At 42.6% G+C, this 26,725-nt stretch overlaps 1 protein-coding gene across 1 annotated transcript in view; it reads right to left on the bottom strand.

The window, feature by feature from the left end:
• CDH13 (cadherin 13) overlaps positions 1-26,725 on the bottom strand; it is a 1,031,132-nt gene that overhangs the window by 631,724 nt on the left and 372,683 nt on the right. Inside the window, exon 3 of the mRNA XM_082677069.1 lies at positions 18,290-18,498. Within this exon, the coding sequence (XP_082533195.1) occupies positions 18,290-18,498 (209 nt within the window). The remainder of the gene's footprint in view (positions 1-18,289; positions 18,499-26,725) is intronic.

Raw genomic sequence — 26,725 nt, 5'->3', positions numbered from 1 at the left:
GCCCTACATTAAGTTTATGATACCCATTTAGCTCCTATACTAAGTTATAGTTAAAGCCAGAACTCCCTACCCTGTGCATTTACTGTATGTACCATATTAGGACATGGTCATTCTTCTGTACTAGATAATAGTATTTAGTATTTACTGTGTGCCAGGCACTGTTCTAAGATCTTCACATGTATTATGTCATTCAATTCTCATATTAACACTAGGAGGTACTATTTTTATTCCCATTTCACAGATTTTTTTTAAATGTTAAGTTTTAAAATGGTAAAAAAGAATTTATCACAAATCTCAAGGTTGATGAACTCCACAGCTGAGATTTAAACCCAGGAAATTTGACTGCAATGGCTTAACTATTAAATGACTCACTTTTTGGCCTTTCCCAGTAGGCTGTCTTATGTGGAAAGAAAAACCAGGATATCTTTAAACTCTGGTCCAACATATACAACCTATTTACTTTGCCAAATACTACTTTATAAAATGTCTATTTCATTAATAATTGCTGATGGTCTATTTTCCATTGTTCTTACTTAAAGTTTTATTTCTGAAATTTCCATTTTTGCTTTTCTAAATATTCTTAAATGTTTTATGGGTCTTTACAGCATATTTTCTAAAAAACAAATATGGAATGTAGTTTTTTGCCATGTGTGGCAGAATTCAGGGAGCGATGAAAAAATATAAACCTGAATTGTTAATCTTACATCTTATTTCTACAGGATGCTGTTCTTTTTCTTGCCAAAGAAATGGTGACAGCTTGGATTTATAACAATGCATTCAGAAACCTTGAGGTTCTATAACAGAAAATAATGTATCATTAGGCACTCTGAAAGGATAATGAGGCATTTACTACTTCTTGCTCATTTTGGTAAAGGTTTCTAGAAATAAACATTAACTTGTATGGACTTGGCATATGGATCATTCATGAAGTAAGCAGAGAATGCACAATATAGTTAGCTGCTTGAATTATTTCTCCATAAATTATTCATGCTTCTAATTTATCTAACCACTTTCCCTCTCATACAGTATCTGAATTTTCCTCATGTCCACATGACAGGAGTGCATTAGCATCAACAAGGACAAAGTTAACCAAAAAAAAAAAAAAAAATTAAATGGTTGACCAAAGAAGCCATAGTCAAAATAAATCCAAGAGTGAAGTCCTAGAAAAGAGAGCTATATCCCTCAGAGGAAACAATCCAGTTTGGGGTCTTAGTTTCTCTCAGGAATTTGAATACTTCATTCTTAATGAGATGATGAATAATAATATGATAGGTATTGTAAATTCTACCTACAGCTACATTGGATGGTAGGTAGGATGAAGTTCGTATCTGGCTGTTGTGGTCAATAAGCAGAAATTTCCTGAGAGCTCTCACTATAAGTGGTAACCCTAGGACATGTATAAAGGATTCTGAGCATCTTAATGAGATCCAGATTACAGAGCTCCCGGCACCCAGTCATCACAAATTATGTAATCTGTACGATTTACAAGTATATCATGTTTCATTATTGACTGTAGCATTATTTTCACCATGATTACTTACAAATCTCAAAAAAAGAGAAGTTCATAGCAACTAATTAACCTACTGGCATTAGCATTCATTTGGCTAAAATATACATCATTAAAAAAATAAATCAGTGGTTCTGCTAACATCACAACTCCTAACCTGGTCTTTATTCCTGTAAGCCTACTGCAACCGATTTATACCACCCCTAGAGACAGATGTAGAAGAGACCATATCATTTTAAGTGAATGTGGAGGATAAGAGCTTACTTTGGTGGGAGAATCACATGAGTGATAAAGAGCAGTGAAGGGTGAAGATGACAAAGCCAGTTTGGGGTCAACTGGAATGTTGCTCAGTAGGCATCAGGAGCCCCTGGTGGCCTTTGAATACGGCATGATACGATCCTGGCTATGCTTTGGGAAGAACAATTCAGCAGTAATAGGCATGTGGATTGGATCAAAAGGGAAGAGAAGAAGTCAGACTTAAGAAAAATGCTATTCACAAAGCACCGTCACAGGCCAGGTAAGAGGATGTCATGTCTTAACTAGTTGTAGCGACTATAACGGAGAAGGTGTACAGGTAAAAACCTCATGGGAGAGAGAAAGAATGAGAAGTGCCACCGACTTCTCAGGTGATGAGGCATCAAAGACAAATTAAGGCTCGGATGCCTGAGAAGACAAGGATGCCACTGTAAGAAATAGAGAATCCAAGAAGATGAGGTTTAGAGGTCCACAAGAGTAAGTGTCTGTATACACACACACTAACCTTGAGAGACAAGACATACAAGTGGACATGTCCTGTAGGCAGCAGACATGAGCAACCTAAAGTCAGAAATGGAGCTGTGAATTTAGAGACGTCCTAAAGAGGGGATGTTTAAAGCCACCCAGTTGGATGAGATTGTTGAGAATGGTAGAAACCAGCAGAGGAGAATCAAGACAGAAATCTGAAGGACACCTCCAATGACAGGAAGAGAAGGAAGAGGAATTAGAGGAGAACAAATATAAGGGGTTGCCATGCACATAAAGAGTGGGAGAACCAGTGGGAGAGTACGATGTCTTTGAAGGCAGATGAGACAGCATTTCAAGGAGCATTTCAAAACTGTCAAACGCTCTGGTGGGAATGTAAAATGTTTCAGCTGCTGTGGAAAACAGTTTGCTGGTTCCTCAACAAGTTAAACATAAACCATATGACTTAGCAATCCCATTCCTACTTCTAGGTATAAACACAAAAGGACTGAAAGCTAATACTTAAACAAATACATGTACATGCATATTTGTAGTAGCACTATTCACAAGAGTCAAAAGGCGGAAACAACCCAAATGGCCATCGATGGATGCATGGATAAACAAATGGTGGTCTATCTATACAGAGTAGTATTAGTCAGCCATAAAAAGAAATACAGTAGTTATACATGCCACAACATGAATGAACCTTGAAGGCATTATGTTAAGTAGAAGAAGCCAGTTGCAAAAGTCCACATATTATATGATTCCATTTATATAAAATATCCAGAATGAGTAAATTCTCAGAAACAGAATGCAGATCAGTGTTTGCTAAGGACTAGAGGGATCAAATGATTACTAGATACGATGGGTTTTGGGGGCAGTAATAAAAATATTTTGGAACTAGAGGTGGTGGTTGCATAACATCATGAATATATTAAATGCCACTGATATGTTCAACTTAAAATGGTTAATTTTATGTTATATGAATTTCACTTCAATAAAATTAAAATAAGTTGCCAAATGCTTCAGAGAATTCAAGTGGGCAGGACGTAGAAAAAGTTTAAGGAAACCAGCCCTTTTCTTTCCATGATCTTCAAAAGAGAGAAATTTCAGCAAAATGTTGAGGGCAGGAGGCCCATTTTGGAGTATTAAGGTGTGAGTCTGTGATGGAATAGACATTTTCAGTGAAGACTGCTTTCCAGGAGACTGGTGAAGGGAAGGGCAGTGATGAGAAAGTGAAATCGCCCTATGGAAATTTGTTTCAACCTGGGGAGATGGGAGCATGTTTGAAGGCAGAGGGGAAGATTCAGAGAGAAGGAAACCACTGAAGGTGTAAAACTGAAGGGGAGCATATGATGAAACTGGAGCAGAAAGGAGTGGGGTCAAGGGCACAGTGAAGGTTCAAAAAGAGAAGGAAGAGTTGGTCTTTCTCTGAGAGGCGAGGGAAAGATTGGAGGTGGGAAGAGATGGAAGAGGGAATCAGAAAAGCTCAGGTTGGATGGTATAAACTTTTCATCAGAGAGAAATGAAGGGCCAGCTGCAGAAAATTGCAGGCAGGGGGCTGGGCCTATTGCTTAAGGAAAAGGGAAAAGTCTTGGAGTAGTGCTCAAGGTGATGAGCAATAAATTAAGCGTGAGTAATCACAGAGTAGCCATAATGGCAGGGACCTGGAGACAGGAAGGTGCTGTGGTTCCATGAACGTGAATTCTTCATCAACCAAGTCTTTTCACATCACGCCTATCCCGTTTTCCAAAAATTTTTTTTTGTCTATAGATGGGGCTTCACATCTATATCCACTGATGTTGCCTTATTAATTTCAGTGCATCCTTGTAGGTACTTGAGTTCTTTCTGAATCTTGAGTTTACAGTCCAGTTAGGACCCCAGAGCTGTGAAAGTTACAAATTAAAAATCATGTCTTCATATCTTCGTCTCCATCACTGGGACGAACTCAGTCAGTTAGGGCCACTGACTGCATGCAGAAGCCATTCTTTAGGCTGAAAGATTATTTTTCAGATCTTTTAGATGCAGCTATTCAACTACGCTGAATCTACTTTACTAAGATTCAGTGATAATATTCAACTCATATTGCTCTATCTTGACAAAAAAGGATAAAATGTTTTGATAAAGCTTTTTGAACAGTCTGAGTACAAAGTATAAGCTCTGAAATATTCCAGTTGTGTAACTGTGGGAAAGTCACATACCTTTTCCATGTCTTACTCTGTTCATCTGTAAAATGAAGATAATAGTACCTATGTCATAGAGCTGCTGTAATAATTAAATGACTTAACATAAGAAATTCACTTAGAGAGGTGCCTGGCACAGAATTTGAGCTAAATAAATGTTGGCTATGATCAGTATTATTAACATGAATATTCATTCCACCTCTGGCATTTGTTTAGTCATTCAATAAGTATTTATTCAGTGCCTGGTATTATATTAAGTGCTAGATTTACAGCAATGAACAGTTCAGTCACAGTCTCTACCCTTATGGAGCATATAATTTTACTTCACCTAATAAACCAACACCAAAATTGTAAGATTTATGTAGAATTTGAAAATATATATATAGGGGGACTTTCTTGGGATTTTTGCATTTATTTTTCTTTGATTCAGTTTCTGGGTCATTTTTTTTTCTATGTAGAAAAAATATCCAAAGGCCTGAGTGAAAGAGGAAATCACAGGAAAACCAGGCAAATAAGACTGACGGTCACGCTCTTAGGAGCTAGGCTTTGCTAACAAGGTCCAAACTGAATGAGAGACTTGGAGTCAAAAAGCAGTCAAGCCTCAATTATCTGTGTTAACTAGGGTCTGTGAGAGTTAACTGGGGTTTGTGAGAACGGACAATAAAAGGAAGAAGATAATGCATCCTGATTTGCTGTCTTAAATCTCACAGCAGAAGCTAAAAAAAATAAGTAGCATACAGGGGCATCTGGAATGAGAGTGATGGACAGGGTGTGGTCTTCAGGAAAAGCCTAGTTATAGTTATTCAGACCATTCCTGGGGTCTCTTGGAGAACTATCATTGTTTACAGCTTCTTAACTTCAAAGGAAAGGAGTTGTAAAAAGTTGTTGTCAACAGAAGCCCAATTTGCCTGATATGATGAAGGGATTGGTTGACAACGCACACCTTTTATCAAAAGGATCTGCTGCACAAAAATAGAAAATTGAAGGAACCATCTAATTTCCATAAATAGCTGGGAGGCAGGAGAAACTATGTAGACAACAAGGGAAGGAAAAGCCCCCTCTTGAACCACAGGTCCAGTTTTCTCTTATTGGTGTAAGAGACAAAGAACAGTGAGGAAGACTCTGTAATCTCCCCTTCTGAATTGTAAGGATGGTGGCAAACCACTAGGGTCAGTGGAGTTAGAGCAATACATTCAGGCCAACTGAAGGCTGCCTCTAATCAAGAAGGATATTTTTGAATTGTTGCCTGGAAGGCAGTCTCACATTTTTTGAGCCCTACTGGCCTTGAGTAGCCCTTGAATATTTGTATTTCTCCATCCCTTAGGGAAGCTCTTTCTCCACCTAAAGATCTCTCCAACTGGCTATGTTCACCAGTACTTGGAGATTGGGAATTGCCAAGAGCAGTAAGATGCCATCTTTGTTAGCATTTGAAATTTCTCTGCCTACGTGTAAGCCTATTGATAAGTCAAATCCTGAAACTGTATATGGGATATTATTTAAAGTTATTATTTTCGATAATTTATCTCTCTTTGCATGATAAAGAAGAGCAAGTGTTAACAAAATCTATATTCTGCTAAAAAAAAATACTTTGGGCTTCCCTGGTGGCACAGTGGTTGAGAATCTGCCTGCCAATGCAGGGGACACAGGTTCAAGCCCTAGTCTGGGAAGATCCCACATGCTGCGGAGCAACTAGGCCCGTGAGCCACAACTACCGAGCCTGTGCGTCTGGAGCCTGTGCTCCACAAGAGAGGCCGCGATAGTGAGAGGCCCACGCACTGCGATGAAGAGTGGCCCCCAGTTGCCGCAACTAGAGAAAGCCCTCGCACAGAAACTAAGACCCAACACAGCCAAAACTAAATAAATAAATAAATAAATCATATTTTGATGCCCACGTACCCACAGTATTTGCCTTTTGATTGTTGATACTTCTGGCCTTATAAGAAAGAAGCAATTCAGCAAAGTGTGGTTCTGTTGTGGACCCCACTGGGATGTAGGCACTCTTGTTGTTAAAGTCCCCTACACATGAACCTTCAAGTTATGAACTTTCAAAGGTGCGAACGCACTTGCGCATGTCCAGTCACGTAAGTTAGTTCACGTGTCTGGCATACATTGTTATGTGTGCGCATCCTCTACAAGTGGTTGTGCTTTTGTGTACTTTACTGTACAGTACTGTATAGAGTACAGTAGTATAGTATATTTTTTTAAAATTTATTTTTGGCTGCATTGGGTCTTTGTTGCTGCACACGGGCTTTCTCTAGTTGTCATGAGCAGGGGCTACTCTTCGTTGTGATGCGCGGGCTTCTCATCGCGGTGGCTTCCCTTGTTGTGGAGCTCGGGCTCTAGGCGCGTGGAGGATGAGAGCTACTACCCAGACATCACTGGATTGTTTTTCCAAGAGGGCAGATAGAACTGAATCCAGCAAGGAACCAGAACCTGTGCCGTCAACGCCAGGTGTGGGTGAAATTGCAGCTTGCCCTTCGTCTCCTTTTGCTGATGATCCTTCAGCTCTACCATCTCTCACCTCCTTCGCTCCTCCCATTAATAACTCTTCTTGCCTGTGCGCTTGATGCCAACCCCTGCATTCCAGCTGTTGTACTGTACTATTGTACTTTTCAAGGTACTGCACTGTAAGATTAAAAATTTTTATTTTTTGTGTTTGTTTTTTAAGTATTATTTGTGTGAAAAGTATTATAAACCTATTACAGTACAGTACTATATAGCCGATTATGTTAGTTGGGTACCTAGGCTAACTTCGTTGGACTTAGGAACAAACTGGACTTACGAATGCACTCTTGGAACGGAACCCGTTCATACGTAGGGGACTTACTGTATTATTATTACTGTTATTATTTTTAAGTAGCATCCCTAGAAGGTAGGACTTCTGTTAACAGGAGCAGAAAAAAGACAAAATAAGCCTGATGAGGTTGGGCCCTGGCCAGAGGCTCATTCCTGTTTGTCTGTGTGATAGCTTGAGACTAGACTTGGCTTTGTCTGAACAAGCAATTGAGTTGAGGATCAAACAGCATTGAAGTGTGGCCCAAGAGGAGTTGCCACCCTGTCATGTACCACAAATCAAGCCCAGCTCACAGAAACTTGCATGGGCAGATAGAGGATATGGTTGGCTGGAGGCATAATGCTCTTCTTTGCTTTATTTTCTCCAGATGCTCAGGCTTCTTCCTTAAAAGTCTGGGTGAAGAACACATAATTTAATTAACCCATGTGCTTGGTGGAGGGAGACTGAGTAAGTGGTACATCCTCTCAATGTTCCTTTGCTACCGAGTTTTCGAATATTGAGACCAAAAAACTACATAGAGACAGTCCATGGTCTGTATCAACAACCGTGCCCTCTTATCGCTGAAAATTTTTTGTTTGTTCTTTCACTCAGAATTGAGAACCAGACTTTTGCAGAGTGGCCTAGGAGACATTTATGTTTGAAAATCTTGTGTTGTTTCCAAGTGGTTCTACTTCCAGAAGTTTTATTTATGAGGAAAGTTTTTAAAAAGTGTCATGACAACACAGGGCTCCAACTACCAAAAATTTCCTTAGAATTCTATCTCAGATTTATAAGATTTTTTAAATTTCTAATCAGTTTGAAATTTTCCTACGTCATTTCATCTCCAATAAAAGCAGCCGTGCCAACTGGCAAAGACCATGGTGATCACGTATCTCCATGTGCCAGATAAGAGGCGAGTTTAAAAAACAGGTTACCACCTCAATACTTACACTTAGAATTCACTTGTATTTCATTTATGGTAATAATAGAAGATAGGAGGTTAGAAGTATATCAGAGAGCCTAGAAAAATATGCATTCTATCACATTATCTTATCCCATCAAAAATACTAGGTGAAAATTCCTCTCTGATGATTCTATATTCCTTTTACTTGAAAAGCGCCAAGCAGCTGTTGGAAAGCTAGCTGTGGATAGAACACTGGGCCTAGGGAATCACTGTCAGTTTGAATGCTGAGGTGCCACTTGACCTGCTCTAACACCTGAGACTGACCGACTTCTTGACTTCTTTGAGTCTCAGTTTCTTGACTCATAAAACAAGAATAACACCATCTGCTTCAAGGCATTGTTGTGAGGATCAAATCCATATAATAAATACTAAAATAAAATTTTAAATTATAATTTAAAAAGTAAATGTAATACATTTTCACTAGACTCTAGGACTATGAAGATGAATGAGATAAGGTCTGAAATAAAGGAACTCAGGGCCTAAGGGACATTTGTATTTAGAAACCTTGTGCTGTTTCCATGAGGTTCTTTCTCCAAAGATTCTATTCATGATGAGAGTTTTTAAAAGTGTTGTGATAACACAGGACTTGTCCACCTACTTAAAATTTCTTTATGCGTTTTTGCTCAGCTCTGCATTCATTTTTTATTTTCTAACCACGTTTTAATTTTCCTGTCATTTCATAGTCTTTATAGTAGAACAGAAAAGCATTAGTTCCGCTGTAAATGTCAGTATTACTAAAATAGCAGGGACTGCATAGAATCAGAAAGCCCAGGCCCAATTTCCAATTCTGCCACTTGCTGACAGGATGATGACATTGGCCAAGTCACTCAACATCTCTGAACCTGGGCTACTTCTGCATCAGCAAAGTAGGAAACAGTTTACCAGTGGCACAGGCTGGCTATGAGGAGCAGAAAAACAGACGTTTGTGTGAGAACATCTAAGACAATGTCCTGACATCTAGTAGACCCCCAGTGAATGACTCTTTCCATTTCTCTTTCAAAATTTATAAATATTCCAGAAGAATTCCATGGCAGCCCTGTCTAACTGATAGCCAATTTCTACTTGTGGCTATTAAGCACTTAAAATTCAGCTAATCTACAATGAGATGTGCTGTGAGTGTAAAATACATACTGCATTTCAAAGATTCAGTATAAAAAGAATGTAAAAAATTATTAATAATGTTTACCTGATTACTTATTGATATATCTTAGGTAAATTATAATATGTTTTAGGTTTTATATATATTGGGGTAAATTTATTTTTATATATATATATATATATATATATATATATATATATACACACACTTCATAGATACTCTCCATATCTATTTAGATATATCTCTGTCTATATGTCTATATATATGTATATATGTATATGTAGAGAGATAGAGATATATATAGATATATCTATATAGATATGGAGAGTATCTATAGATATACAGAAATAGAGATATATCTATACAGAGAATATCTACATCTATGAAATTTAAGCTAATATGCATATATTGGGTGTGAGTATGTGTGTATGCATATATAAAATATATACATTGGGTATATTTATGGTTAAATATATATATGTTAAATATACACTATATATGGTTTAATATATACTATTTTTTATTAGCTTTATTTATTTATTATTTTGGCTGTACTGTGTCTTAGCTGCGGCATGCAGGCTTCTTAGTTGAGGTACGTAGACTCTTAGTTGCAGCATGCATGTGGGATCTAGTTTCCCGACCAGGGATCGAACCCAGGCCCCCTGCATTGGGAGCGGGGAGTCTTACCCACTGGACCACCAGGGAAGTGCCTGGTTTAATATATACTACTAAAATTAATTTCACCTGTGTCTTTTTCTAATGTTACAATAAGGAAACCTAAAATTACATATGTGGCTCGCATTGCTTTTCTATTGGCCCACACTTCTGTACAACATAAAATCTTGAGTCTTCACAAGCCAAAAAGAAGCTACTTTTAGTTATCTAGACTTTCTATGGGATCAGTTATTTTTCCCCAAGCATTTCAATTAAAATTAATCTTCAGAATATAGTTTTCTTAGATTCTAATCCACAAAGCAATCTGTTATCTCCTTAAATTAATGAGTCGAAGGATGTCTCTTAGCTACTATATTTGAATAGTATCCTGGAGCTAAGAATCATAAACATAACAATTTAGCTGTGTGTCAAAATGTAACAGCCTAATACCCTATTCTAGGCCCAATTCTTGGATCTGTACCATAATTTTGGAGCTATATATTTTCCCCAATTTGGGTAACAGTTAAATGGATACTGATTTTCCTTAATAGTAACTGGGAAGGCATTTGCCATGAACAGTGGTCCTCTGCAGGTTTTTGAAGTTAACACTCTTGTTAAATCAGAGCATATTACATATCTACAGCTTTAACTCTTCATTTCTTTATGGCCACAGTAAATACACAGATTGGCTCTCCACCATGGTGGTTATAAAATGTATTTCATGGGAGCAAGATGGATACCACTGACCAGCTTGACAGACTCCAAGCCCCTCCCAGTCAATGTGATAAGATCTGGAGACAAGGCTCTTAATTTTACCATAAGCTGGTTGCTCTCATTCTCAGAGATGCTTTAAACAAATGAAGTCAAGTCACATGGATGCAGTGTGACAGGCACTTTGGGGGTTAGACAGTATAGTGGCCAGAACAGAGAAGATTCAAATAGTTGGCTCAGGGATGATAAAAACTGGAGTTTATCTCAGTAACAAAAGTGCAAAAATATTTTTGTCTAGAATGTGTGAGATTAGTAAAAATGGAAAAAAATATGCATAAGTGACAGCAACTGGGTACTTCAGTGAAGAATAAACAATTCGTGATTGAGAATCTGCTGTTAGCACTGGGTTAGGTACAATACATATTTTTTAAACTTCATGTACCCCATTATGGTATATAAGCAAGGCCAGGGTATCACTGTACAGATGAGAAAACGAAACCTCAAAGCAGTTAGGTGACTTTTCAGTGGCACATGACTTATTAAGTACTAAATGTTTGATTAAATCCCAGTTTGGAGTCATTCCAGGTCCTGGTTAATTAATATCATCCACAACAATTCAGCTAAATGTCCCAGAGCACATACATATGCAGGAACAGAGGGGCACTCAGCCGCTGCTTTTGAGCTTCTAGACTCACCGTTCCAAGAGGTACTTAACAAATGGAACCTTAAGATTCTGCAAAGCAGTGGATTTAAAAGGTATAATTCCCCTGAGGATCAAGATACATAATTAACAGCAATATTAATATTGGCTTCTGATCAGTTGATGACATATTTTATTTTAAATATTAAAAATAAAAACAATGGTTTCTCCCAAGTTGCTCCTTCCTCTACTTGCTCCTTTTATTTTATTTTTTTGGAACTGTTTCCATTATGATTCTTGGAACTGGATTAGGAGCCAAACTTATGCCTTTTTTTTTTTTTTTTTTTTTTTTTTTTTTTGCGGTACGCGGGCCTCTCACTGTTGTGGCCTCTCCCGTTGCAGAGCACAGGCTCCGGACGTGCAGGCTCAGCGGCCATGGCTCACGGGCCCAGCCGCTCCGCGACATATGGGATCCTCCCGGACCGGGTCACGAACCCGTGTCCCCCACATCGGCAGGTGGACTCTCAACCACTGCGCCACCAGGGAAGCCCCAAACTTATGTCTTTTAAATTGCATGCTTACAGTGGTAATGATCAAACAAGGTAAACAAGCCTTAAATTTTGCCTTTTCAATTTCTGTCATAACTTTCTCTGTTCATCTTATTTTTTTTCACGGATTTTTTAAATGGCCAAAAAAAGGGGAAAATAATTTTTTTTTGCATTTAATTTAAGCAACTTGATTAAGAGACCAGTTTCCCTTTACTGAGAATACCATGCACTGACTTCCAGTTAAGAAGTGTGAACTGTTTGTAATTAACTTCTACATACTTCAAGTCTTTCGATGTTTGTTAAGTGAACCCATAGGAATAAAGAATCCTCTCTCGGAAGTTCAGTCAGTGTTTCACGTAAGTTCATGTATAATCTTGAATTCTCTAGTTGTGTAACTGACAGAATTTGGTCTTGTTGGAAGGGAGGAAGGATTGGGTTGTCTGAATTTGCCCAGTTCACTCACTGTGCATGTATTACAGTCTGACTCTAATGATATGATGAGGAGGAATAACTGGCTTTCTCGTGGCCCTTACTTTGTGCTCGGCACTGTTCTAAATACTTTGCATACATTTACTCATTTAATCCTTGTGACATCTCTGTGAAGTTGATACTATTATGAGCCTATTCTATGTCTGACGGTACTGGAGCAGAGGTGGCAAGCGTGGCACTGGGAATCATGCCAAGGTATCCAGCTCCAGGGCAGTGTTCTCAGCCTTCCTGCATGGAAGCCAGAGCCCTGAGTTCCAGAGCTCAGAATCGAGACGAAAACAAACACAGAAAAATGAGATGGTTAAAGTTTAAGGCTATGATGGGGGGCAACCAGGCAGGGCTCTCTGAAGAGCATGGAAGAAAAATCACTTAACCAGCCAGGGGACAGTCAGAGAGGTGTCCCTGAAGAAGAGAAATCTTGGCAGGTCCAGAAGTTTCCAAAGAGTTAGCCCTGTCAACTGGTGCTGGCCATGGGGCAGCTGGGGCCACGGCGAAGAGGGCATAATCCAGACAGAGGAATGGCCAGCAGGAACGGGAGGGAGAGCTCGGCCAGTTCAAGAAACCACATGTGGTTTGGTATTGGGGGGTGGGGGCAGAGTTCAATGCAGGGAGTGGTATGAAAGGAGGGACTCAATCTACTCATGCATTTATTCAAAAGACATTTACTGAACACCAACTATATGCCAGCACTGTGCCCGGTGCTGAAGATAGAGCAGTGGACACACCAGGAAGAAAGGAAGGAAAGCAGGGAGTGAGAGAGGGAAGTAGAAAGCAAATGGACTATATTCCTGCCTTCAGGGAGCTTATAGGCTCATCAGGGAGCCACACTTTAAACATCCTTTAAATAAGGAAGTAAATGCTTAGTTACCAACTGAGAAGAAGGCCAGGAAGGAATAGAACAGGTGCTAGAAGTGAGACTAGCAGGGGAGACCTTCCTTTGGAATGGGTACCAGGGAAGGCTCTGGGAGGAAGTAACATTTCAGCAGGTCACGCCACTTAGAAATGAACAGGAATCAGGCTTGAGGGAAGGCTGTAGAGACCAGGCTAGACTGTAAAGGACCTTTTCACACATATATAAAGACTTCAGAATTTATCCCAAGAGCCAAAGAGCCTGATGAGGAAGGAAGGGCCCATTAGGCAGAGGAGTGATGGGATCAGATTTGCACTGATAACCCCAGTCTGGGGGCAGGGAAGCCTGATTCAAGCCTGTAGCTTGTGGGCCTCCACAACTCTCCCTTCTGCTACATGCATGTCTCCTCCTTTGCTCATGAGACCCAGCTGCCTGGGTCACAGGTGTCTAAATTCTAGAGTTGCTTAGAGCGTGAACTCTCACATTTCAAAATGTATCTGGTAGCTACAGTCTCTTTAGCTCCCAAACATCAATTCAAAATAAATTCCTGCAAGCTCTCTGATGTTCTTACTTCCCAGCCTGACTTTATTGAGTTCTTATTTGATGTCAGAATTTGGTGCCATAATCTACAGTTATGGAAGCTACAAATTCTTAAATTAGAAATAAATAAATAAGAGGCATATTTTTTCCCCAGGCTTGAAACGTGTAAATGAGGTTGATGAGTCCCATTTACACGGACGGTAAAGACATCTCTATCCAAGACGCAAAAGGAATGAAACACAGAGCTTTTCCATGTAAACCTTTGGAGTTCTATATTCAAGGTAAAAATAACTAACCAATTAATAAGTAAGTAAATAAAAGCAAATGCTCTCTTGTCTTCATGTTCACCATTGCCAGGCAGTGAGGGACAGCAGATCTAGTGGGGACAAGCCACAGTTCTGTCCAGACATTCTTCTGTGAGTCAAGTTCATGATCACATTCCACAGGCTAGAAAATGCCTTTGTCCACGCATGGTTAACCCTGGCCCCCTCCTTAACCATCCCCCCTCGTCTGTCCAAAGACACGGGATTAAACTGCTCCTCCACCCATGCAGATCTATGATGATCTTACACGGACCAGGAAGGTACTAGCTTCTGGGCAACCCATTAAAAAGGCAGCAATAGCTTGAGCGTCTATAATTAAAGCATTAACAATCAGACTTCACAGATTTGGGCTACAGGCCTTCCCGTGAAACGGGGTCACAGGGAGCAGGTAAGGTAAGAGAGGCACATCCTTTTTTTGTGTGTGGGTGGTACGCGGGCCTCTCACTGCCGCGGCCCCTCCCGCTGCGGAGCACAGGCTCCGGACGTGCAGGCCCAGCGGCCACGGCCCACGGGTCCAGCCGCTCCGTGGCACGTGGGATCCTCCCGGACCGGGGCACGAACCCGCGTCCCCTGCATCGGCAGGCAGACTCCCAACCACTGCGCCACCAGGGAAGCCCGGCACATCCTTTTATTAAAGAATTGCTGGGCTCCAGTTACTGCAGCTGAATTGGGCTTCACTGGGGTTACATTTGTCTTAGAGAATCCTTCCTTCCCAAACATAGTGATGTGAAACCACCCGCTGTGACATCTCTCCTGTTGTGGTTGTGCTGGGTGCCCCAGCGCCCTTGCTTCTCTCTTCGGCCTCACTTTCTTCTTCTAGCTCTAATCTCTGGTTTCTGTGTCGTGGCCTCAGAGAGGACATTTAGCCCATGGTTCCTTATCCTTTCTCGAGAGGTTCTAAAATAATGCCCTTGATGGGACAGGTCACCGGGTGTCTGGTGCTGAGCCCAATGGAATGATTCTGTGATAGAGGCTCTATTCTTAACCCTGCTTTGTGGATGAGGATGTTGAAGTGCAGGGAGATGAGTGGCTTGCCCAAGGTCACATCATCATAAGTGGTGGAGCAGAAATTTGGACCCACTTAAGTCTGACACCAAAGCCAAAGCCCCACCACTATGCTGCTTTTCCCCCAGATGTTTACCCAGAGATCCATCCCTGTCTCTATCAAGATGTCCCCAGGAGCTGCCAACTCAACGCATCGAAGCTGGACTATTCACCTTTCCCAACCTATCCTTCCCTGACTGGTCCAATCCATCTCCATCCTCCTAGGCTAGACAATTTGGAATCATCAGGACGCTGAATCTTGGCTCTTTCTTCCTTCAAATCACACCTTCCACTGGTTGTTCCCCTCCATCGCTACTGTATTGCTCTAACTCATGCCCTCACCTTTGGACCCATGGGTAGCCACCCAAGGGGCACAGTCCTCTGGTGAGCAAAGTGGCAGGAAGGAGAACGGGTAGAGAGGCCAGAATCTCAATCTCATTTCTGCCAATTTCAAGCTAGGAGATCCTGGCCAGGTTCTCACATCTGTAGGAAGGGAGCGCCATCAGCAGCCTCACAGGAGGTTGTGAGGGTTAGGAATAACACCCATTAAAGCATACCCTGAGATGCACACACTTATGAGAGTCCCGCTAAACAATACAGGTTCTCACTCACCTCTCTGTGCCTCGGTTTACCGCAGTTTGTAAAATGGGGACAGTAGCATGTGCCTCATCGGTGGTGGGGAGATAAGTCAGCCTCTGCGGCCTGTGAGTGCAGCACCCGGCACACAGTAAGCGCCAGGCACTCATTGGCTGTCGTTACCAGCCCACCTCCCCTGCCCTCTCGCTTCTCTAAAGGCACAGAGCAGCCATCACCACTGCCTCCCTACTTGGTACTTAATCAACACACACGTTCACTTTCTCTCCCCAACCAGGAGCTGAGCTGACTAGTGTACTTATTGCTTTCCTTCTCTAGCAGCTGGCCCACTCTGCCACACAGAGTAGGGCTTCAAAAATACCAACTGGGTATCCGTGAAGGACTGTGCTTTCCTTAGAGGGCTTCTCTGGCTAGCTATTTTGTTTTCCTAGCCTTTTCTTTTTGGGGACTTTTTGTATTATGGACACATCTGGGCAACTTCACAAGGCCGATTTTCAAACCTCATAGAATTACTGGAGGCGGGAGATGAATGCCCCGTTCAGCTGGAGCCTGGCAAACTGACCAGGACAGCAGCCTCCACTGTGCTTTATAAGAAGCAAACGATTGCAGCCAAGCTATGTGGACGGTGTGTTCAGAAAGAGACAAATGAGAAACAGCCGGGGCTCCTAGGAGCTTTGCCTCCAGAAGGGTGTCTTTCTGGAACTCAAGAGACCAGCTCTTCAAGACTGAGTCTCTTCGTAACGATCCTGGGTCTCCAAGCCTATGAAAGCGAAGTTTTGTCCTAAGAAGTGCCTCCAATCCCTTCTACTCTGCTGTGAGCTAAATACTACGATACTGTCTGTTCCAGATTTAAAGATGAGCTGTCAATCACAATGAACAATATTCATCTAAATACATCCTGTCCTGGATGTGAACCCCCTACTGTGAATCTCTGGGCCGTTTACTTGTTCCCAAGAAACACTCTGTGCTGAACATTCTGGCAGTTTTGTTGCTTTCGATATTTGCAAGTCATTTATATCATGAGTTAGTGAGATGCTGTGAAAATGACCACGGCTAAGTGAGAGATAAGCTCGCTTTTGTGGTGCCAATGGATTTCCACACTGGTATGTATTCACCGAGATCCTATTTTCTTTTGAAAACATCAGTGGCACACTGTGGATTCATTTGTAGCTTGCTATCTACCCTTAACTCACAGATTCACAGATATAAAGGGGAATTACGGAGCTTGTCCAGTCCAGGGATGGCAAATATGTTCCAGCCCTACAAACATCTCTAAATGACCAATGGATAGTAGCTTCCAGAAGCATTGCATTGGGAGAGATACTCAGGTCAAGCCAGGGGTGATTAGCAGTATCTGCCACGTATATGGTGACAGAGTGGGGCAGCACACGTGCCACTTACTTGCCATTGCAGACAGTTTAACCCCTCTAGTCTGCAGATATATGACTCTTTCAAGATCACACACACAGCCTTGGCAGGAAAGCAACACTCACATTGCCATTTGTACTGTCTCTGCTCCCCAGCTGTGGAATCGGTGTTCACTCCACCACTGAACAAAATGAGCAGATAAAGCAGGGTTATGGGGAGCGTGGCAGATGGAGAAAGGCAGTGGGAATCACAGGCTTTAAAAACCTGGGTAAGAGCAGGCCAGGAGCAGGTAGGAAAAGGCTAGCCGCACCAGGCTGGGGCCACGCCGTTATTATTGTTATTGTTTTGCCTGGGTCTTGCTGGGTGTCATCCCTGTCTATAATTGAGAAGCCACAGAGTCTCTGAACTCCTGGTGAAGCAGGAGTAGGTAAGTCCATTGTACCAAATGTTTCTGGATGACACAATGAGGAAGCCTGAAGGGCACTTTGTGGCATTCCTAAAGTCACATGTGTGCAGGGGCAGAGATCTGCATACATGTGCATGCGGAAAGGAATGGGCACCAGTGCATGGCAAAGGGGCAGCGCCACATGCCATGGTTGCCTCATATACAACTCCAGTGGGCGACTCTGGTTCTTGCCTGCCCAACTTCCATTTCCCTTCCTTAGATGACAGCACCCTAACTTACTCTGAGTAACTAACGACCCTTTTTTTCACTCTCAGTCCATTTGCTTTAGGTGGGGCTGAGTCTACCCTGGTTTGGGGGCAAGGCATGTGACCCAGACTTAGCCAACCAGAGCCTCAGGACCAAATGGACACGGTAACTGGCTCAGGGATGGACACACGCTCTAAGGACAGCCAGTGAGATTCGATTTCAAGCTTGGGTTGCCAGTATCAGGAAGAGATGCTCTCTCAGGTGACATCAGACTGAGAAAATGAAGTGGAGCTGCTGAGACCTCCACACAGGGAAGCAGGGATGGTTGGGACTGTCTAAGAGTAAAGACAGTAGAAGGAAAATGGAACCACAGATGGATAAGACCAAAGTTGATGTCGTCATCTGGGCACAGATACATAGCCATGCTAGCAGGCAAAGCTAACCCTGAAATATTTGTCACATGACCCCCAAAATTCCCCCGGCCAGACTGTGTTTTGAGTTAGGTTTCTATCATTTGCAAACAGCAAAAGAATCTTGACCAATAATAAACCAAAGACCCATTTTCCCCATAAGACATACAGACCGCAATGTTCCTCCTTGGACCCAACTTATCCCAAACAGTTATATTACCTGCAAGGAGCCCCGGATGTCTTTCCCCCCGACAATCACGAGTTCTGCCATGTCTTCCGCATGGGGAGTCTGGGCGTGGACGAATAGAGTCTTGCCCACTGCAGTTATGTTTCTCAGGGCGACTAAGCTGCCATCATTGTTCACCTTGAAGTATGGGCTGGAGACCTCATAGTGTAGCTTGTCATTTCCCTTACAGTCACTGAAGGTCACTGGCAAAAACAAAACACATGAACAGAAACAGGAGTGTGAGTAGGTTGGGCAGCTCAGTCCTGGAGCTATCTTTGACCATTAAATGTGGATTACCACTCTGCATTCCAGATCCACAAATGCTGCCCCTTATCCCACAGCACCCTCTTGTAGCCATATGGCTCTGACTGTGCTGAAGGACCTCACTCAATCAAGAATCGTCCTTCATCACCTCCCAGGGCCCAGGCAGGTGCAAAGCCCTTTGATGCACAAAGAGAACCTCTTCCCTGCCCTGGAGTGTAGTGAGTTAAGCGTACAGTCAGATATGGTGGAGTGATGTTTGAGGACACGATCTCCTCCCTTCTGTACGAGGTGCTGTGGCAGAACCAGAGAGTTCAGGAGCCTTGAGGGACAGCTTCATAGACACGATATCTGAGCTGGGTCTTGAAGATGAACGGGAAATTAGAAGGCCCCTAAGAGGGTACTGGGGTTCTAGGTTACTAAAAGGCGTGGAGGTGGTGAAGTAACAAAACAGACTCAGAGAAAGAGAACTAACTCAGTGCACTGGGACCAGAGGTGGACTTGCAATGATGCAGGGCTGGGGAGGTGGAGAGGCTGGAAATGAAGCTGAACATGTTCTTTAGATACAAATTAGGAAATGCCACTAAGTTAGGGGGCTGCCTCATAGCCCTGAACTATTTTTAGTGTGGACAGGGTCAAGGTCAAGTGTGTGTTCTGGTCCATAGCCCTGAACTATTTTTAGTGTGGAGAGGGTCAAGGTCAGGTGTGTGTTCTGGTTCCAGTGTAGATCAGTGCTTCCCATGGGGCTGGGGTGTATCAGAATCACATGAGAGATTTGTTTTTTAAGTACCGAGCACCCAGTCCAAAGATTCTAATTTAGTAGCTCTGGGTTCTACAGAGCGGTTTGGAGAAGGGCAAGAAGAGAAGCCAAGAAAACTGTTAGTCTGGTGTCATACCAGTGACGCCTGGACCAGATCAGGACAGTGGCTGGAGAGATGTGAGGGCACTTCCTACAGTTGCATGGCTAGGTCGTGTCCGAGAAGCAGCCATGCTGGCGGAACCGCATGGAGCTCAGGGCCGTTAACATGAGCAGCAGCTGTGACGGCTCATCCGTCACGCTTCCCTCTGCGGTGCGTGTTTACTTAGTGCACGATTCTGTTACTACAGGTATCACCACTTATTGTCTGTATGTGTGTATGCCTGTCTGCCTTCCTCTGTAAACTCTGGGGACCCTGTGGGTAAGCGTGGAATTGTATTACCTGCTTTCTTCCCCACCCCCACTTTTGTTTTTTTAGCTCTCTGCTAAGCAGTCTCGTTTGTTCGTTTACTAAACCTTTAATTGGAGCGTAACACAGATACAGAAGAGCACATAAATCAGAATGTACAGCTCAGCGAATTTTCACAAAGTGGGCACATCCGTGTGCCCAGCGCCCAGCCCTAGACACAAAATATTACCAGCTCCCCTTCCTCCCCCTCCCCGAGTAGAATCCCTACCCTCCTCCCCAAAGGCTACACTATCCTAACTTCTAATACCATATATTAGTTTCATTCGTACTTGCACTTCATGCAAATGGAATCGTAGAGTGGGTGCTCATTTGTGTCTGCCCCTTTCACTCAACATTATGTTTGTAAGATCCATCCAAGTGGCTGCAGGTAGCGCAGTTTATCCTCGTCAGTGTATAGAATTCCATTACGTGGCCATACTGCGTCCATTTATGTACTCTACTGTTGATGGGCATATGGGCTATGTCCAGTTTGGGGTTCTTAAAATATTACTACCAGGAACCTTCTTGTGTGTCTTTTAGTGACAATATCTACCTGGGTCCAAGTACACTGTTAAAGCCATATAACTGTCTGCTGAATTAAGCTGATCTTTCTATTCTGGGACCATAATTCTTATGGTGATAATAACCATTTTAGCTGATCATTATAATGGCTAATGTGAATTGAACACTTTCTACACATGCGACTCAGGGCTAAGCATTTTACGTACGTGACCTTATTTAATCTTTACAACAGTTTTGACCCCCTCCCTCCACAGTCTGTAGATAAAGTAACTGAGGCTTCTGAGAGGGCAAAGGAGGTGCCCAGCACGCAGTCTGTAAATCATAAAAACAAGATTTGAACCCTGGTCTGTCCGCTTTTCACCACTACCTGATCTCAGTAAAGACACAGCCCTGTTGTAAAACACTCCCCTCCTGAAATCCCATCAGAACCTGCATATAATGATGTGAGTCCCCAGCTCAGTCCTGCTCTCACGTTCCCACCCAGTCCGGAAGCACTTCCCAGGGTACCAGTGCCACCTCGAGGTCCCTCTGTGTCAGGGCTCCAGCGCCTTTCCTGGCTGCCAAGTCAGCTCTAGGGGCTTCTCTGTAATGTACACACATGGGATCTCTTGGGAGTCTGCAGCTCTCAGACACTTGTTCACTTCCTCTGACCATCTTCGTAGCTAAGAGTGATTGGGCGTGGCTGGGTTCAGGTTCTGGAAGTGAACTATGAAGGAGAGACACGGAGGTTGCTTTCATTGTCACCATCAATTAGCATCAATCCACTGAAGGCACACTGCTCAGATGACAGGGCCCGCTTGGGAACTTGTTGTCTATTTTGCCAGGATGCTGGTTCTGGCCTTAGTCCCTGGGCAGGATCAAAGAAGACAGTCTCAGCTGGGAAGGGCTGGAGGCTAGGGAAGGCACACAAAGGCTAATATGGTTATTATCACCACAGTAATTATCTTCCCAGAATAGAGAGACTCTGTAGGGGTTCTAGTTTCACAGGTAAATTCCTTCCTTCTTCCCTTCCTTCCTTTTCTCTTTCCTTCCACAAATATTTCCTGAGCCCAGGTTATGCCAGATGTTGGGTTTATAATGTGGAACAAAGATGGACACAGTCCCTGGCTTGAAGTCTAGTATGAGGGTGGAGGGGTGGAGATGGACATTAATAGGGGACTTATTACAGGCAGACAGAATCACAACATGTGGAATGGCCCTGTGGCATTCAGGGAGCTGCAAATAAGCCAGTGAGATGGGCACAGAGAGCAAGGGAGAAAGCAAAGAAGAGATAAGCTGGTCCAGGAAATGTGGGGTCTGGAAGGTCACATAAAGACGTATTCCTTGAAGGAAATTGGGACCCGTCCATCACAACTGTAGAACCGACTTTCCTCCTCTTGAGTCTCTCGTACAGCTCTGGCTCCCCATGCAAAATAATGCTCAACACTCAACATCCTCCCTGTCCAAGCTGTCCACTGGCCCCCCACTGGCATCCATCTTCACTCTGTGTCTCCCACATTACCCACTTCCGCACCTCCCAACAGCTACGCTACTGTCCTACCCCTTTGATGGATTGTATCGCTCCCTCTGTGCAGAAGGTAAATACTTCCCAGCTTCTTCACCCTGTTAACTCTATCATTACCTCTATCATTAACTCTATCATTCTTGGAGAGTCAGCTTGGGCCACTTCTCCAAATATCCTCTTTGTGTTTCCAGCATTTCCTGTACATAGTGAATTTTATATCATATCAACAGGTCCACTCTATGTATCTGTTTTCCCCATCAGAACCAAGGGCAGAAATTGGATCTTATTCTTTTATTCATCTCCAGCAATGAACAGAAAGCTTTTCCATACAGGAGGCCATCAATAACAATTCCACTTAATTACTCTCTCGGGGCTAAATGATGCTCTAGTGGTGGTGGTGCAGGGGTACCTCTTCCACACTGGGCGCAGAAGATACTGCAGGCAAGGCTGAGAAGGAAGGCCCCTTATCACCTCTTGTCTTGGTTGAGCCCAGCAGTGGAGCCAGGTAGGACATGAAGAACTCAGCCATGGTCTCCCCTTAGTTCCCCAGGCTCTGTGTGCATCCATTCATGCCAGCACTTAGCCTCCTGTGCTTAGCTTTGCCTTAGCTCACTGGTGAAGTCAGGGGTGGTGCCTTATCTTCCCTCATAATCCCAATAAAGCTTTGCATAGCCACTAAGCATAGCTGGGATCGGTGTGTGAGTGTTGAATGAAGTTTTGACAAAGAACAGTAACTTGTTATTTACTGAGTGGCATCTGAGTGCCAGGGTCTGTGCCCGAGACTCTACATTCAGTCTCTCCTTTTAGCCTCATAGCAATTCTAATCTATAGCAGCATTTCCCCACCTTTTTTCATTATCTCCCCTGACCCAGGAGCGTTTTCAGATGTTTTTGTCTAACAGCCACCATTCTCATGAATCGTCAATGTCATAGACATACTCTATACCAGTTTATTAACTGCATGTATATCTGTACTCTACACACACACACAAAGTACAATTTTTGCCTCTCTCCCAAGAACCCATGTCACCGCTTTGGTGACATACAGCCCCACTGAGAATGCATAATCTACTATAAGCATCATTTCCATATTATGGGAGAAAAGGCTGAGCCTTGGAGAGACTGACTAACATGCTCAAGGCCACACACCCAGAAAAGGCAGACACCTGGTCCCAGTCTGATCAGTCTGCATCTACAGTTCAAGCTCTCGGCACATCCATTTCCCAGAAATGATAAATGAGAGGAAAAAGGGCAGCTGCCCCCAGCCTGTCCCCTCAGGCCTCTCACTGATCCCTCCAGGTCGTCAGAGGTACCAGGTGAGGGCACACTGAGAGACCACATCTACATTCAGGACCTGGCACACAGTAGGCCCTCAATATATTCTAGCTCTCTTCCCAACTTGTGCTATCAAGTACCTAGGGTTGCATAATGGGGTCTTATGTATTTTAGACAGCTTTTACCAGTTCAGGAGTGAGTGCTTTAGACTGTGGGTCTTTTTCAAGGCTATGAGAATCACCTAGAGAATATTTTTTAAAAGTAGCAATACCTGTCCCAACTCCGAACCGAGATTCTGACATAGCTAGGCTGGGGTCCAGGCACTAGTATCTCTTTAAGACTCCCCAGATGAATCTAATGCAGCCAGGGCCAAGAACTAGGACCTTGGACAATGGATTCCTTGTCAAGATGCCAGGTTTCCACATTTCCCAGCGATTCCTGGCACAGAGAAGAGGGTGGGGACCTATCATGCCAGGAACTGCTATTCTCGTGCCCTAAGAAGCAGCAGTTTTAATGGTAGGTTTCTAAGTCCTTTTCCAATCCTGGCTCATGTATAGTGGCCCTGAGACCTTGGGAAAGCCACCTGTCCCTTTAACCAAGGAACAAACAACAGTACCTCCCCTCATAGGTACTATAATTCTTACGGTGAGCATTAAACAAGATATGTACCTAGGTACATAAAGCACTTTGGACAGACCCTGGTGCCCCATGAATAAGAACTATTCTCATCATTATTCCTGTAATTCTGGGCATTAAAGGAGCTTCACTTTCCTTTTCTACACAGCTTCCTTCTTCTAGCTGGTTTTCTGCCTGCCTCCTGGGTCCTTCCGCCTCCTTCTAGGCAGGTACCCGTGTTCTGGCCTATGCGGTTACCATGGGGATGGTTACTACAGACATGTCTGCTGAGGCTAAAGGAGTGAGGCAGATGATTCTGATCCAAACTTGCCCATCTTTGGATCCTCCCACTTTTCTTGGCAAAGCCCTACCTGTCTCACATGAGAAGTCATGAAGGAAAAATGACATCAAAGGAGTGAAATTACAGTGCCTGCCCATAGTGGACGCCACAAAGTGATATTAAATATTCTTCAAATGATTGTTTGTAAAGATAAGAGGCCAAAAATCCAAGTCATTCTCTTTTCTAAAAGAGCGACGCTGTGCTGAGAGTCTTCTATTCATGATTGCGGTGAATCCTCACATTACGCATTTGATGTGAGGACTTTTTTCCTCTGGCAGCCGAGACCTAGTGTGGCCAAATGAGGTTAAGGCCAGTTAGTCTAGGCTAGTCTGCCTAAGCAAATGTGCTCCTTCCTAAAAACCAACTAGCTTCCAGATTCACAGTCTAGCCATACTTTCACACCTGATCTATTATTCATTTAATATTTTTCTTTTAATTGACTGACATTTTCATTTACAAAATTATTTGAAGATAATCTTTATAGTACATGATGAATGTGCCAAATGTTTTTTTTCTAAAAATAAATTTAAGAAGTCAAGTAAAAACATATGTTTGTCCATGTATGCACTAAAACCCTCACAATGATGTGTGTTCCATTCTCCAGAAATGCTGGCTTGGGCTATATTCCTCCCTCATTTGAACAAATGCATGCCTGGCTCTACCCTACTCAGGCTTAAAATCTAGGAGGGCTCTGATATAATTATATATGATTATCTGATATAATCTAGGAGAGCTTCTGATATTTGAAATAATATATACAACATGAGTAATGAGGTCATGAGAAAGACGAAAACCTTAGAAAAGGCACAAATCTAGACCACTCCGACGATCGTGTTTTAATATTAATCAAAACAGAAATAGGTCACAACACTCTTTGTTTCTTCGTCCCCCTGAAGGAAACAGACTCTACTTCCCCACTGATTGTAATCTCCCCTTAAATTTCCTATTACAGGGCACAATTGATAGGATCAGCCCTGCATTGTCTTACATTATGAACTTTGTTGACACAATCAAAATGTCAGTGATTCTCAAACTTTTAAATAGAGATCAAGCCAGTGCATGTTTCAGGGTGCAGAGTTCAAAGAACACATGAAGGATGAAATTGAATAGTCTATGTCTATTTTTTTTAAAAAATAGATGTTTCTATAGAGACAACCTCCTAAGTAGCTCAGAATAACACCATGAAGATAATTGAAAGGAAAAATTCTAATAAACAATTAAACTTGTGAACAAATATTGAAAACCTCTATCTGAGGGGGAAAAGGAGCCATCTGTACTATTCTGAACCTACAAAGGACTTCCTTACATAGCTTATCACTAGTACTTAAAAGAGCTTCTGGAAAAAAAATTATATATATAATATAGTACACATGGGGATTTACTGGAATCAATTGCACAACATCATTCTTTGAAATAATCTTTGAACACCCTAGGAGAAGAAAGGGGGGAAGTAAAAGGTCCCCACCTGGGGGAAAAATGCAAATTAGGCGAATGGCACCACTCAGAGTTTCAATTATGCTTTCAGCGTGTTTCCACTCAAAATGTCCTCTGGGCTTAATGCAAATGTCACAGAAGACAAACTTTAGCTGGGAGAAAAAACCACAATTGAAATGGGTAGTTTGGCATGTGAATTAAGGGGCTTAATCTTCCTGACCTTGATTTTATGCTTTTCTATTTCTTTCTTTTGAATGTGGTTCTTAGGGATGGAAATGGAAAAGGCATAGACTCCTTACCATCTAGAAATGTGTGAGGAAGCAAATTAAGCCATATTATGATCCCAGAAAATGTAACAATGCAGATGGATTTAAATTTATCTGCAAAATAAAGAGCAGGCCTGCTCATGTAGGTAGGTATGAACTAAATATGGAATCTGTGCTATTCTTATAAGCGTTCTGGGGTGAGTCTGTGATCCATGCACTCGTATCTTACATGGGCAAATGGTCCTAAACACATTATTCACATTTGTAGAGACTGGTCTACACATAACTTTAGGGCCTCTCAGAGTTGGTGGCCTGGTGGAGTCTTGGTGGCCAAGACTCCACTTGTACACGTGTGTGGGGATGTGTGACGATCAGTAGTAGTGTGGGGTTGGAACCAGTCAACCTGGGACGTGTATTCCTCCCACAGTCAGATGCACTTGGATCTACTTCTAGCAACCTATACTTGCACACGGAAGAGAATGGCTCTGTTTCAGCAGTATGCTGGTAAAAAAAAGAAAACAAACAAAAATGCAGAATGTACGTTGTTTACTCCCTCTTAAGACTGTACCACATATCTTGGTACTCATAGCTCAGTTAGTCAAACAGAATTCAATTCAATTCAATTGCTCCATTTAGCACGAAGGGCCTGCATATCCATTGATCTGCAGAGTCTTCGCTGGGGCACGGAAAGCCATGCCTTTCTAACAACTGAAATAGCACTTAGTTCAGAAACATCAGATGGACTCTGCCCAGGATACACACCATCAGTTAATTGCTTTTCACACCCTCAGTAGGGTCCAACTTTCTTTGAAAGAACTCAAAGGACTTTAGTCCAGAGGCTCTTTGGATTTGCCCAAGTGAGAGAAACAGAAAACATTTTCTTCTGCTTCTCAGAACACCCTCATTACTCAAGTCTTCTAGTCAATCAAGGTTTCATTAACATATGTTCAGTCCCACCCACGTTGGACCAGATCCCTGTATGATACATCCTCCAGCCTTGATTTTGTCT

This window comes from Grampus griseus (assembly GCF_964374135.1).
Source record: "Grampus griseus genome assembly, chromosome: 19".
Taxonomy (NCBI): Eukaryota; Metazoa; Chordata; class Mammalia; order Artiodactyla; family Delphinidae; genus Grampus; species Grampus griseus.
The sequence above is the reverse complement of the archived record's forward strand: the minus strand, read 5'-3'. Positions and strand labels throughout refer to the sequence as shown.